Raw genomic sequence first — 13150 nt, forward strand, 5'->3', positions numbered from 1 at the left:
TGCGCGCCCCCGCGCCGGCGCCGGGCCTCGGCTTCGGCCTCGGAGCGGATCGGCACCGCGCCCTCAGAGCCGGCCCTGTATCGCCGAAGGGGAGCTGTCAGCCCCCGCCCTGCGAGCGGGTAAGATGGAGCTGGACGAGCTGTTGCTGGACGAGGAGGGTGCCTTCTCCCTCAGTGGGTTCCAGGAGTTCACGGTGAGTATCCGCGGTCCAGCCTGCTCTTAGCAGGCCCCCGGGGCAATCCCCCCCAATCCCTCGCTCCCGGGGAGCCCCGTGTGGCCGCAGGCCCCGGCCCGGTGTAGCCCTGAGCTGGGTTGGGGTGGAAAGCACGGTATGAGGAGTGCTCTGGGCCTTCCTCACGTTCCTCTGTCTGCCTTCAGTTCCTGCCCAGGCACCAGCAACTGAGCGAGAGAGTGCGGAAGCGACTCTATTATGGCTGGGACAAAGACTGCAGCCTGGATAATCTCTCTAGCCCTGTGGCAGGTGGGTTGCTGATTGTCCCCAGATGGGAGTGCTGAGTCAAGGGGGTTGGAAGTAGCCCAAGGGGCCGAGACCAATAGGTCACCTGCTTCCTCCCCAGTGCCAAATCCCACCCCTGCCCGGCCTTTCCCACTCAGTACAGCAGGGCAGGATGCCAGAGCCTCATGGCTTCTGCTCTCTCTTTTGTTGCCCTGTCTGGCCCACTGCTGCATTTTTGACATCTCACTGGTGTGTAAAGTCCTTTAGATTGCTTGTGAATTTCTTGACAGAGCAGGTTGTGAACTTCTGCCTGGTAAGAGCTGTCTTGGACAATTGCTTGTGCTCTGCAAAACACTCAGCTTTGTTCAACTTCTAGTTGTGAGCACCAAGGGGACAAGTTCTTGCTGTGTGTTTGTCTGGATTGCATTTTTTTTTTCCTGTCAATTCAGCAGTGTGTTGAGGAGCAGAAGGACATGGCTGGGTTAAGGTTGAGGAGCTGCTGCAGGTGATGGTGGAGAGGAATGGAAAGGGGCAAGAGTAGTTTGCTAGAGGGCCTTCGCTGTGTAGTTGTCTCAGCATTTCCAATATCTGCTTGCTAGGGAAACAGTCTGAAGTTGCCAGAATGCTGTGTGCAATGTGCCTTGGTGAGGAAGAGGATGCTGAGCATGTGGTGCCAGGGCAGACCCAGGCAGAGCAGCCACCTGCCGGGGTGCTGCTGGGAGTCACGAGTTCCAACACGAGCAGTGCGAGGGACGCTTGAGGCTGGCATTACACCCGGGTGCGAGGTGGGACTGTTCCATGGATGAAAGTTCAAAGGGTACAGTCATGCAAGAAAACTGTTGGGGGCTATTAACTCTAAGGACTGCCTTGCACTCAGGAAATGCCATGGCTCCAGCAGCTGGGTGCCAGAGTGGCACACAGAGAATGTGTTCATGGGCTGATCTGCTTTACAGCCTTCCTTCACCAGCTGCTGTCAAAAAAGTGGGCCCAGGACTATGACATCCATCTTGGTACAACTGTGTCTTGCCATAAACTACATGGCAAGTTTATGGCACTGTTCTTCAAACAAGGCAGAGGCTTGTTGGGAGAGTCTGGAGTAGCAGGAAAAGGTCTTTGGTATTGGGGGTTGGATGCAGAAGGCAGTATGGGGCTCGCTGAGGAGAGGAGTTGAAAAGTGAATTTGTTTCTTTGGAAACAGAAGAACAGTAACCACACTCACTGTGCCATGGCTGTGAGATGGGGAAACTGATCAGCTGCTCTCCGCACCCTCTAGGGCGGGACACTGTTGTGAGATGGATTTGTGGGCTGAAGAATTTGGTTTCATATCAGGACAAAAGCTGTAGGGATCCCTTGGGATGTTGTTACTGCCTCTGCGGTAGCACAAGGGTGGCCAGGAAGGACAGAGAGAGCAGCAGCAGTGGGAGAGGCTGGGAGCAGCCAATGGGTGGCTGGAGCTATGTCTGCCTGGTTGTACACCACAGTAGTGGTGTGGCCTGAATGGTGTAGGGAGGTTCCTTAGAGCAGTGTTTTTCTGAGCTTGGTGGCTGTACTTTGGGCACATCACTCTCATTAGTGCAGCTGTTCTCTTAGTTGCTGGAGAGATGTAGAAAGGAGGGGTGTGGTGATACTTCCCCTGGTAGCTGGAAATGCAAGGCTGCTGGGATGAACACTGTTCTCAACTTTGTCAGCCAAGAGCTTGGAAGCAAAATGTATTTCAAGTTTCCTGTCTAAAGCATTTCTTGCCAAGCATCAGACCATAGTGCTGCTTGGGATGCTCCCAGCTGGTGCTGTTGTGTAGGGAGCTGCTGGAGCCATCTGCCAGTATATGTCAGTCTCTGGCCTTTTCAGTGCTTGAATGCTGGGGCACGTCCTTGAGTGCCGGGAAAGCAGGCTGAGCTGCAGTTACACTGTATTGCTGCTTTGATACCCCATTAGTACCTTTGGGCTCCTGCTCACATGGGTACCTTGTACGTCATCATCTCGGGAGCGCTGGGGCTGTGGTGTAGGGGAAGCTGGATCGGTGCTGATGAGATCTGCAGGGGGAAGATGCTGCTGGTTGGAGGGGAGCAGAGGACCACGAAGATGTGGTCTGACATCAGGTCCAAGAAGGTCTCCAGAAGGGCTGTCTGAGATCCTGCAGGGTGAGGGGAGGGTGTTTCTCTGCAGCTGACTGCTGGTGACACAGACCTGCTGATCTGGCACTGCCACAGGCCCTTGGTCACTCACATCCTCTTCCTGCTGTGATCTGCCTGACCTGCATATTTGTTTGTTCCTCACTTGTCTCTGACCTCTGATAAGGCCTGTCCTACCTTCATAGTTTAATTTAAACTTGAAGGGCTGAGCAAACACCAAGACCTTGTGGGCTTGTGGGGAGAAGGGGAAGGGTGGGGGTGGGCTGTGCCACATGAGGCTAACTCTTTGGTGCTTTTCTGTCCTAGATATTGCTGTGGAGTTGCTGCAGAAAGTGGCTCCCAGTCCTATCCGCAGACTCCAGAAGAAATATGTGTCTCATGTATCTCGGTAAGAAGCAAAACCTGTCTCTTCATGTCCTGGGTCAGAACTTGGAGCTCTGGTCTTACTTGTGACTCACTTTTGTCCCCTGGCACAGCCACTGGCTTTGTGCTTAGGCCTGATTAGTGTCAAAAAGAGCAAAAAGGGGTAGGTGGCACAGACAGCAGGCACGGTGATTTCCTGATGCAGGCAGGGCTACTTCATGTTTGTCCTGCTCTCTGGGATGCATGTGTGCTCTTGTTACTGGGAGTCTGTACTGGCTGGAACTGTAGCTCCCTGGGTAACCAGGTTTGAACCTGGAATCTCCTCTTGGCAGCTGAGCCCTCACAGCATTCCTTGCTGCCGGCAGGGCTGCTCAGTTGAGAGCTGACTGTGCCTGGGAACAGAAACCAGGGCTTTCTGCTCTCCACACTGCATCCCCTGCATTTTCTCTTGCTGCAGCTCAGGACAGCTGGCACAGAGCTGGCAAGGCTGTGACCTATTTAGTGATTTGCTAAACCTTCCTACTGCCTGCATGGGGAGGGAGCAACCAAGTTGTGCTGTGGTGCCTGGGATGTTTGTAGCATTGGTTCTTGCCCTGTCCCACAGGGAAGCTTGCATCTCGCCCTGCTCCATGATGTTGGCACTGGTTTACATTGAGAGACTCCGGCACCGGAACCCCGAATACCTCCAGCAGATCTCATCTTCAGACCTCTTCCTGATCTCCATGGTGAGTGGTGGGCAGGGGGGTAACTGGGCTGGAGAGAAGCCTGGAAGAGTGCAGTGAAGACTGAGATCCTGTCCTTTGTGCTACTTTTAGATGGTTGCAAGTAAGTACCTGTATGATGAGGGTGAGGAGGAGGAGGTGTTCAACGACGAGTGGGGAGCTGCAGGGAAGGTGGATGTCCAGACCATGAACACACTGGAGATGAACTTCCTGAGCGCCATTGTAAGTGAAACTGTCACTGCTGCCAACTGTTTCACAGAGCATGGGAAAAGAGGCATTGAGGGGAGTCCGGATTTCTGGTTTTCCACCACATGCTCCCATGAAGGGATAGAGAAGGATGGTGTCTGGGTGCTGGGTGACCTGCCCTGACTGCGCTGACCTTTAACTGCTGTCCTGACAGGACTGGAGTCTCTACACAGATCCTCGGGAGCTGTTTGAAGTGCTGAGCTGGCTGGAAGGACGGTAGGTGTCTGGGATGGGGGTGATCCCTTTATCTGTGTTGCAGCCTGGCTCTGCCCCTGCTTGGAGGTAGCCCTGCTGCAGTGAAATAAGAGATTGGGACACCTGTGAGCCTTAGCTAGGCTCTCCGGCTCCCTTCTGCAGAGCTTAAGCAGGGTCTACTCCAAGGCTGCCTGGGCTGAAGCTGTTTTGATGGGGAAAGGTGCATACCACATCCACCATTCCCCGTTGTTTTTTTTTTTTTTTTTTCTTCTTGCAGTGTGGCTGAAAAACAGGGCATGTGGCGTGGCTGGTTCACCTACACGGATCTGTGTGTCCTCATGGAGCAGTCCATGTGGCAGCATGTGCTGGGCCAGTTCTACCAGCAAGTGGTGAAGGTAAGGGCATAGGAGAGGAGCTACTTGCAAGAACATGGGACCTAGGAGGCTGTGGATTTGGAGCAGGACCCCCTTTTCCACTGAGAGCAGCACCTTGATTTATTCCCTGTTGAAAAGGGAGGCTGTCAGAAGATGCCGATTTGCAGCTGCACTGCCTGAGGCACTGCAGCCTGGTGCTGGGTGGTGTGCCCTGTGCTGGACCGCAGCCCCACAAGTCATGGTACATGGGCATGGTGGTGGCATAGAGGCAACTGGGTGCTGGCTAGGGTCTTGAACAGGAACAGTTGGCTTTTAGCTGGGGCATTTTGGTTTGTGATATTTAGGCCCTGCTTTGGGCAGGCTGTGTGCCACCCACCATTAGCAGTGTGGCTGCCAGCTCTTGGCATCCAGGGGGATGCTTTTTCCCATCGCAGCTGCCGGGTTGATCCTGGCCATGCTGCATTATGGCTGGTGGGTGGTGTTGCTGGGTGGGTCTGGGCTAACATTTGGTTTCTCCTTAGCTGGCCTGCCTCCTGGGTGTGGTGTACCTGACTGGCTTCGCAGCCATCTTCGCCTCCATCACTGTAGTGCACCGGTCTGTGTGCATGAGGAGTGTCAGCACTACAGCTCCCCGGCCTGCGCTGTTCCCTGAGGAGGGGAGGTGCCAGCTGGATACTCAGCCAGCCCCAGCCCCTGGCCAGCCCCAGCCCGAGCTGCCCAACATCTCCTCAGCCAGCTGCACCCGTTGCCTGGGGGAGAATGAGATGACCAAGGAGCCACGTCGTGGGGGTGTCACAGCAACTGCACTCTACCTGTGGGGCAGCATGATGACGGCTCTGTCCTACCCAAAGGCACCTGATCTAGCCCAACACAGGAGCCTCCCACAAGGTCCTTTCCGGAAAGTGCCCACTGCCTGTGAGAGATCCAACCGTACCAGCCCCACTGCAGCCCCCAGCCAGCCTGGCCCCTTCGGACTTGCCGTGCTCCCAGCTCCTCCGGTGCTCCACTGCCACACCTGCTCAGCCACTGCAGGCCCCACATGGGATGCAGCCCCTAACCGTGAGGACTGGCTGGACCCCCTGGGGCTGAAGCAGTGCTTCTTGCACACTGCTATGGATCTCAGTAGAATCAAGAGCTTCATTTTTCCCAGCTAGGAGTACAGGACAGCAGCCCCTTCCTTTCCCTTTCCCTTCCAGTGTGGCACAACTTATTTCCTTGCACTTCTGGGACCCCTGATCCTTGGAACTGCATGGGGCTGAAGGCCTGTGCATTACTTTCAAACCAGCACTTGTGTTCCCCCACCCAGGGCAGGGATGTTCTTCACTTGGGGGCTGCTGGGGCAGGTTGGGATAGAGCTGGCTTGCTGGGGTGGGAACTTACTAGCTGGAGGGTAAATATGGGTTGCCTTTGGGCTGGGGTGCTTGTGCAAAGGGGAGTATTGTCCCCCTTCCTGTAGTGAGTGGTGTTGGACAGAGGTGGCATATGGGATGTTGGAGGCTGGGACTGTGTGTGCAGGGTGGAGGGGCTAAGGCACTGACCCCAGTGAGAAGGTGGGGTGCCTGGGATAGGGGAGAGGAGGTTGAAGGAGGTGGGAATGAGCTGGCTGGTCATAGCAGTACTTACATTTGGGGGCTGTTAGGCCGCTTCTTGGAACTTGCAAGAGTGACACCGAGCAGGTACCCTGATGTGGATGGGCCCTGCTGGGCTTGGTGGGGATGAGGTGTGGTTAGGGCTGAACTTCCTTATCCTGCTTGTGTTGGGTGTTTTGAATCTGGGGTGCTTTGTGACCCCATCCCAAACCCCAGCTGTGTCTGTGAGCAAACAGTGCCTGACTGCTCCTCAGAGTGGGAAGAAGGCATCTTGTCTTGCTGACCAGGCCAGCTCATAATGCCCCTTCTTTTTACTGTGGATTTTACACCTGTTTTTCACTCTTTTGTAGATGCAAATCTCTTCCAATAAAAGTAGTTCTTGCTGTGTGCCTGCTTTGTCCTGCTGAGCTGCTCCATACTGGCAGCATGCCTGCCCCAGAGTGGAGCCATGTCCATGCAGCTGTGCCTGCTCCTGGAGCTGCTGTGCAAGACAGATCCTAGGTGCTGCCAGTGAGCCCAGGAGACCTACAAGGCCTGTCCTGCAGTCTCTCTCTGGTTACAGGAGGGATATCAGGTCCGGTGCAGGCAGGGACAGCAGGAGAGAGGAGGATCCCCATCCTTGGGAATGTGGGGAATGCATGTTCTCCACTGCTCTTTGCTCTCTGAAGTCTTACCTGTTAATGAGTGACCCTTGAGCAGCAAGGGCTCAGCCAGGTCACTGACACAGCCACCTCTGCCCTGTGACAAAAACACGAGCATCCCCTGCCTGTGCACCCTTGGGATCCTTTCCAGCCAAGCAGGCAGCTCTTGGCTCTGGCATCCTTATCTAGTGGCAGGATTCCATACTCTCCTAGGAGAATGGGGGATAAAATAGACCCCCATTAGAGACTGGGCTGGACTGGGAGGGCAGGAGCTGCTGTGCTGGGGAGAAGCAAGCATGGGCAGGGTACACGGAAGCTGGAGGATGCTGCTGGTGGGAGTAGTCTAAACACGTGGAGGAAGAGGTGTCAAGGCTGTGGCCTACCCAGTCCCTGCCCACAGAGGCAGTGATGGGATCCGGGCTGTGGGTAGTTGGCACTGTAATAGTGTCTGATGTCCTGCTTGTGGCTGCATGTCACCTGAACTGTGTAGTGACAAACCAGGGTGACACTTGCATTCCTGGCCACAAGGGCAGGTTACTCACCAACTCAAGTTAATGGCTAACCCTGGGGCAGCTCCTGTGGAAGGTGGAAGTTCAGCCATGTGAGGATTTGCAAGGAGGTCTCAGGGGGCTGGGAGCCTGCCCCCCCTCTCTACACTGAAAACGGGGAGCGGTGTGGGGAGGCAGCAGCATGAATGGGGGCCATGGCAGAGCACCTGGAGCTGGGAGCCCCATGCTCACGTCCTGCTCCTCCCAGAAGATGTGCTCATGGATGGTGAACTGCTGCTTAGCCCTTCAGGTAAGGGGGGACCAGGGTGAGCAGCCAGAGCGATGGGATGATGAGGAGAGGGCTGGGATCCTCTCAGATTGCAGGGCAGGGGCTGCATCCTACCAGGCAAAGGGTGTGTAGGGCTGTGGTCAGTGTATGCTGGGAGGGGAGTGGGCAGTAGTGAGTGCTGCCCAGGTGGTGTCAGTGGGCATCTGCCCTCTCACGGGGACTGGGCATGGGGAGCTGCAGCTCTAGGTGCTGCAAGGAGTTGTGACTGCTCCATCTCTTCCCTGCGCAGCACCTGGCTGTACAGACCTCCCTGCTCTGCATCTTCCACCTCCTCCTGCTGCCCACCCTGCCCCAGGAGCCACCTCATGCCCAGACCACCAGCAAGCTGCTGGCATGCAGCCTCTTTGCCTGCGGCATCTCCACAGTGCTGCAGACCACCCTGGGGAGCCGGTGAGCAAGGGGGGGTGAAGGGGGAGCAGCTGTCACGAGGAGGAGGGTGATGCCATGGCAGGGTATGTCTGTATCCTCCTGGGATGCGGGAAGATGAGCTTTGCTGGAAGTGGGAAGGGGCACAAGGAAAACTTATTGTGCTGCATCTCTGCACAGCTGTCACAGTCGTCCCCTCCATCTTGCACATACCTCTAGAAAAACTGCTGTGCTTTCCCTCTAGCTCCTCACTGCCTTGCTCCAACATTGTACACAGCTCCTTCAGACCATCCGGTGCCTGTGCTGCCCACACAGGGCCTGGGTATGGGATTTGGCAAAGCCTCTGACCTCTGCACATACTCCATGTGCTGTCCCTTGGGATGTACTAGGGCACATGTAGAATATGGGGTAACCTCCTGCCAATTTGGAGTTCTTCTCTTCCCACTCCTGTTCCTCTGGCAGCCTGGGCTTTTGGAGCAGCCTTGTTCCCTTTGCTGTCCTTCCTCCCTAATGTGTGCTTGTTGTCCCCTTCCTCAGGCTGCCGCTGGTTCAAATCCCATCCTTTGAGTACTTGGTCCCTGCCATGATGCTGAGCTCCCACCTGTCCCCTGGTGCCAGCACAAACAGGAATGGTGAGCACAGCTCTGGAGCCTTTGTCCTTTGGGGCCTGGGCCATGCTGGTGCCAGGGGAATGGCAATGATGAGGTGCCTGGTAGGTGGGGTAGGGATGAGGGGTAGCAAGGGGTCCTGCCTGCTGGCCCCTCTGGTGATAGTGCACAGCATGCTACTCACTCCTGAGTGCACTTGCTACATCTCTGGTCACTTCCCCAGGGTCAGGGCTAATGGGGATGGGGATGCTGGCACACCGGTCCTTCTCCAGCCAGCAGTCTCCTTGCTGCATGCTCTTGGAGATGGCTCCAGGAGCCCAGGATCCACATGTATCACACCCTTCCAAAATTCCCTTCCAGGCACAGCCATGGCCAGTACATGCCTCGTACCTCATTGCAGAGACACAGGGAGCTGGGCTGACTCGCTGCGAGAGGTGGGTGCTCCTGTGCTGGGATGGAGGTCCCCATCCTGCTCGATCAGCTTTCCACTTGTCACCCATATCCCTGTACGCCCAGTCTCTTTTTCTGGGATTTGCCATGAATAGGTGCGAAGGCAATGGGGATCATAATGCATGTCCATGTATATGTTTCTCTGCACTCGGGGTGAGTGGAGCATGTAAAACAAGCGATGCTGCTGGGGCCCTGGGAATGTCGCCAAGGGAAGGTGTTGGACTGCTCTCCATGTATCCTGCCCCACAGGCCTGTCCTTTCCTCTTTCAGGTCTCTGGAGCAGTGCTGGTCTCTGGGATGATTCAGTTGGTGCTGGGAGTGTCTGGCGTGTGCGGGTGGGCAGCCCAGCACTGCGGGCCCATGGTCCTGGCCCCCAGCCTGTCCATCATCGGGCTGTCTGCATACAAGGAAGCAGCTTTCTTCTGCTCCACTAACTGGGGTGTAGCACTGCTGTATGTGAGCGAGGGACTGTACTGGTGGGTGGCTCCTGGGGCTTTCTTTCACCAGTGGGACAGGGATGGGGCACCCTTGCAGTGCATGGCACACATTTGGGGCCTCATCACTGACTGTGATGCTGTGTGGTGACCCGTGCTCACTCTCCTAGGCTCATGCTCCTTGCTGTCACCTTCTCCCAACACCTGCGGTCCTGCCGCCTGCCCTTTTGTGCCTGGCCTCATGCTTGGGAGGGCTCCACAGAGTCATCAGTTCCCACCCTGCGCACGTTCTCGGTACTGTGGTTTGTCTGCTCTCTTCACTGTCACCACGCTTCTCTCTCCAAGCCTGGCCCTTTGGTGTGGGTTTAGGTAAGACGTGGAGAACAGGCAGGGGTGAGAAGCTCTGGTGCAGCTCCCAGAACATGGATGCTTCTCGGGACATGCTGGGGACCTAGGGTGTTAGAGCAGAACAGCTTGGACTGCTTCCTGCAGGGGTAAGGGGAGATGTGGTATGACTCCTTGGGAAAGGTGACAGGACAAGGATGGGGTGCTGGCCAGGGCAGGCAGGGGGGGAGGGTCCCCTGCTGAGGGTCTCCTTTTGCCTTCCAGGTACTGTTCCCATTTGCTGGTGTCTGCATTGTCTGTGCCATCCTCAGCTACTTCCACATTCCCTGGGAATCACTGGACCCGGCCATGGCACAGCTGTCTTGGGCCAACAGCACCTTCAATGCCCCTTGGATCCACATCCCCTATGCAGGTAGGGGGCAGCAGGGCTGAGTGCAGCCATCCACGTTTGGACAGAACTTGTATCACCTGTCCCTTTTCCCTCTGCTGCAGGAGAGTGGAGGTGGCCACTGCTCACCCCCCGGGCGTTGGCAGTGGGCATTGCCATGGCCATCGGCTGCAGCATGAACTCCGTGGGTTGCTACGTGCTGTGTGGGAGGCTGCTGCGAGTTCCCCAGCTACCCCCTCACGCCTGTAACCGGGGGCTCTGCATGGAAGGGTTGGGCAGCCTCCTGGCAGGACTGCTGGGCACCCTGGGGGGCACAGCCTCCAGCATTGCCAACACCTGTGCCACTGGCCTCACACAGGTATGCCAAGGTGGGGGAAATGGGTTGGCAAGGGATGGGGAGGCAGTTGAGCAGGTGTGCGGGACTCGTAATGGCCAGGCAGTGACAGAGACAGCCCTGGGAAAGGCAGGTGTGTACAGCAGGATGGGGCGGGAGACAGAGCAGGGGGTGATGCCACCCATCCTCACTTTCCCATTCTTCTTTCTGCCAGGCTGGCTCTCTCCTCTCGGTGCAAGTAAGCGCCGTGGCGTGCATGGTGTTGGGCATGTCCCCGAGGCTGGCAGGGCTCCTCACCCACATCCCACTGGCAGTTCACGGTGGGTACCCTGCCCTACCCCTTGCTGCGACACCTGCAGCCTGCCTGGCACTGCCTGACTCCTGCCCCTCGCAGGAGGGGTGCTCTGTGTAACCTACGCCATGGCTGTGGGCACGGGGATCTCCTACTTCCAGTACGCAGACATTGACTCAGGGAGGAACATCTTCATTGTTGGCTTTGCCATGTTCATGGCACTGCTGGTACCACGGTGGTTTGGCACGGCTCTGACTCCCCTGGCCACAGGTAGGAGGGACATTCCCCAGAGTCCCATGGCATGGTGACCACACATCTCCAGTGTTCTGGGAGGCTGGGTCGGCTCATGGTAGCAGGCAGCTCCCTCTTCAATCCCTGATTCTGCCATGGCAGCTCCTGCCCCTTTCCCCTGGCTAGGCTGGGACCTCCTGGCTGATTCTGGCACTGTCCCTGCAGGCTGGGTGCCACTGGACCTCCTCTTCCTCTCCCTGCTTATGGTGCCTGTCTTCTTAACTGGCTTCTTGTCATTTTTTCTGGAGAACACGGTCTCAGGTGAGGGGCTGCTCTAGGTGCTCTGCATATTCCCCACTCCGAGGACTGGATCTGTCCATTGGACAAACCACCAGCTCTGCCTTCAGGCAGTCCTACTGAGGATCCTGGGGCTGGTGTGGGCTGGGAGGATGCACCTGGAGGAAAGGGCTCCCATTTCACTGCCTACTTCCCTGCTTGCAGGAACGCTGGAGGAACGAGGGCTGCTTTCTGAGCAGCCATGGAAAGTTAGAGCTGGTGACTGTCACCTCCATGGAGAGAGAGGCAAAGCCAGCCAAGCCTATAGGCTCCCCACTGGGCTAAGGAGGCTGCTGCCATCTTCCTGCAAAGCCTTTCCGTGCTGCTTCCTCTGCCCAAGGAGTGAGGAAGAGGAGGAGGGTAGCAGTGCCACCGAGGAGGGGACTGCTGCCCCGGGGGAAGGGACACACCTGCTCCCCAAACCCAGCTCTGGGGAGCTGCAGCCAGCAATACGGTCAAGCCAGACAGACATGCCTGCATGGCACACTGTGGCCTGACCCTGTCACGCAGGGGTGCCTCATGTGAAAACAGGGCTGTGCCCTCAAGGCAGCTTGTGAGCCACTTTGCTCCTCATTTCTGAAGGCCTCGAGGACTGGAGGAACCTGAGCTTCCACCCTCCCAACACAAACCTGATTTCCCTGCTTGAGAGCGAGATATAAAAACCTTCAACCAACTTTGCCTTTTCTAGGGGTTTCCTTTCCAGATGGGATTTACCTAGGGGATCCCCTGGTGCCCTGAGGACTGTGACTGGAGGGCAGGGCCACCTGGTGCCACTGCAGGAGGATGTGGGTGCCTCTAAAATCCACCATCATCCTGTGGAGATGACTAGGGGAGGGCTCAGTGCTTTGGACACCCAAAGGACTGTCATTCTAGCTATGCTCACCTGCTGGCGCTGTGCTCAGGAAGGACTGGCTCTCCACCTCCTCCCTGCTGTGTCCCAGTTGTGCGTATGGCCTATCAATGCCCACGGCACCAGGTATATATCAATGCTCTGGCACTCCAGGATGCTCCAGGTTGGGGGTGAATCTGAGCTGAGATTCCCAAAACAATGAACACCCTTTCACCTACAGTAGGATGGTCCCAGTAGTGCTCACCACATAAATACGCCCTAGGCATTGCTCTTGTGACTACTCTAGCCAACAGTGGCTTTCCCTGGAGAAGAACATCTCCCTCCACCTGGTCCCAAGGTGAAACACCCAAAGGTGGATGCAGGATGGGAGGTGCAGGTCCCCAGGTGTGAGCCCTCTTTCCCCAGCTCTCTGACCCTCGCAGCTGTACACAGCAGCATAATGCACAGCTCATCCTCATTCAGCCAGCATCCTCACCTGACACTAAATTTCAGCTGTGACCAAAGTCCCGCTGGGTCCTGCACCCCAAGCCTGGTCATGCAACCTAGGCTGTCCTGCACTGCAAAGTCCTTGCCTACTCCCCTGTTTCCTGGCACCCTGTCAGGATGCAAACCCTGTGTGATGACCACCCTGCCCTGGCACTGCCCTGAGAGGTGACTGCAGCCTACTTCCTGGGGACAGGGGTGAGTGGAGGGGTGTGTGCAAAGAGTGTAAATGGGAGACTCAGGGGCAGTGCATCGGGGGCAGTTTGTGGGCCCAGGGTGGATGGCCTTGTGCATGGAGTGCTGGTGGGGGATTACAGTCAGAGAATGGGTGATGAGGTTTGGAAGTCAGTGCCTGGGGTGAGGGTAGAGCTCAGTGCGGAGGGAACTGGGGGTGCGTGGTGTGCCAAGCTGGCACAGTGCTGCTCTATGCCGCCTTGTGAGCCCAGTGCCCAGGCATGGGGCCAGAGGCACCTGCAG

At 56.7% G+C, this 13150-nt stretch overlaps 2 protein-coding genes across 2 annotated transcripts; both read left to right on the forward strand.

The window, feature by feature from the left end:
• Positions 1–6: 6 nt before the first annotated feature.
• Positions 7–6465, forward strand: CNPPD1 (cyclin Pas1/PHO80 domain containing 1). Its single transcript, XM_008644915.2, has 8 exons — positions 7–193; positions 379–481; positions 2896–2977; positions 3557–3677; positions 3768–3896; positions 4075–4136; positions 4393–4510; positions 5011–6465. The coding sequence occupies exons 1-8, from the start codon at positions 125–127 to the stop codon at positions 5641–5643; spliced, it is 1317 nt and encodes a 438-aa protein (XP_008643137.1). The 5' UTR covers positions 7–124; the 3' UTR covers positions 5644–6465.
• Positions 6466–6645: 180 nt separating this feature from the next.
• SLC23A3 (solute carrier family 23 member 3) lies at positions 6646–12013 on the forward strand. Its single transcript, XM_008644926.2, has 12 exons — positions 6646–7517; positions 7786–7946; positions 8460–8554; positions 8891–8964; positions 9251–9432; positions 9585–9708; positions 10024–10171; positions 10252–10505; positions 10696–10801; positions 10876–11043; positions 11230–11325; positions 11506–12013. The coding sequence occupies exons 1-12, from the start codon at positions 7410–7412 to the stop codon at positions 11835–11837; spliced, it is 1848 nt and encodes a 615-aa protein (XP_008643148.1). The 5' UTR covers positions 6646–7409; the 3' UTR covers positions 11838–12013.
• The last annotated feature ends 1137 nt before the right edge of the window (positions 12014–13150 follow it).

The sequence above is a fragment of the Corvus brachyrhynchos genome, unplaced genomic scaffold, assembly GCF_000691975.1.
Source record: "Corvus brachyrhynchos isolate BGI_N302 unplaced genomic scaffold, ASM69197v1 scaffold490, whole genome shotgun sequence".
Taxonomy (NCBI): domain Eukaryota; kingdom Metazoa; phylum Chordata; class Aves; order Passeriformes; family Corvidae; genus Corvus; species Corvus brachyrhynchos.

Coding starts and splice junctions, on each gene's coding strand:
- CNPPD1 (XM_008644915.2), top strand. CDS start 125: ATGGAGCTGGACGAGCTGTTGCTGGACGAGGAGGGTGCCTTCTCCCTC. Junction 194..378: donor GTGGGTTCCAGGAGTTCACG/GTGAGTATCCGC, acceptor GTCTGCCTTCAG/TTCCTGCCCAGGCACCAGCA. Junction 482..2,895: donor TCTCTCTAGCCCTGTGGCAG/GTGGGTTGCTGA, acceptor TTTCTGTCCTAG/ATATTGCTGTGGAGTTGCTG.
- SLC23A3 (XM_008644926.2), top strand. CDS start 7,410: ATGAATGGGGGCCATGGCAGAGCACCTGGAGCTGGGAGCCCCATGCTC. Junction 7,947..8,459: donor CAGACCACCCTGGGGAGCCG/GTGAGCAAGGGG, acceptor CCCCTTCCTCAG/GCTGCCGCTGGTTCAAATCC. Junction 8,965..9,250: donor GGGCTGACTCGCTGCGAGAG/GTGGGTGCTCCT, acceptor TTCCTCTTTCAG/GTCTCTGGAGCAGTGCTGGT.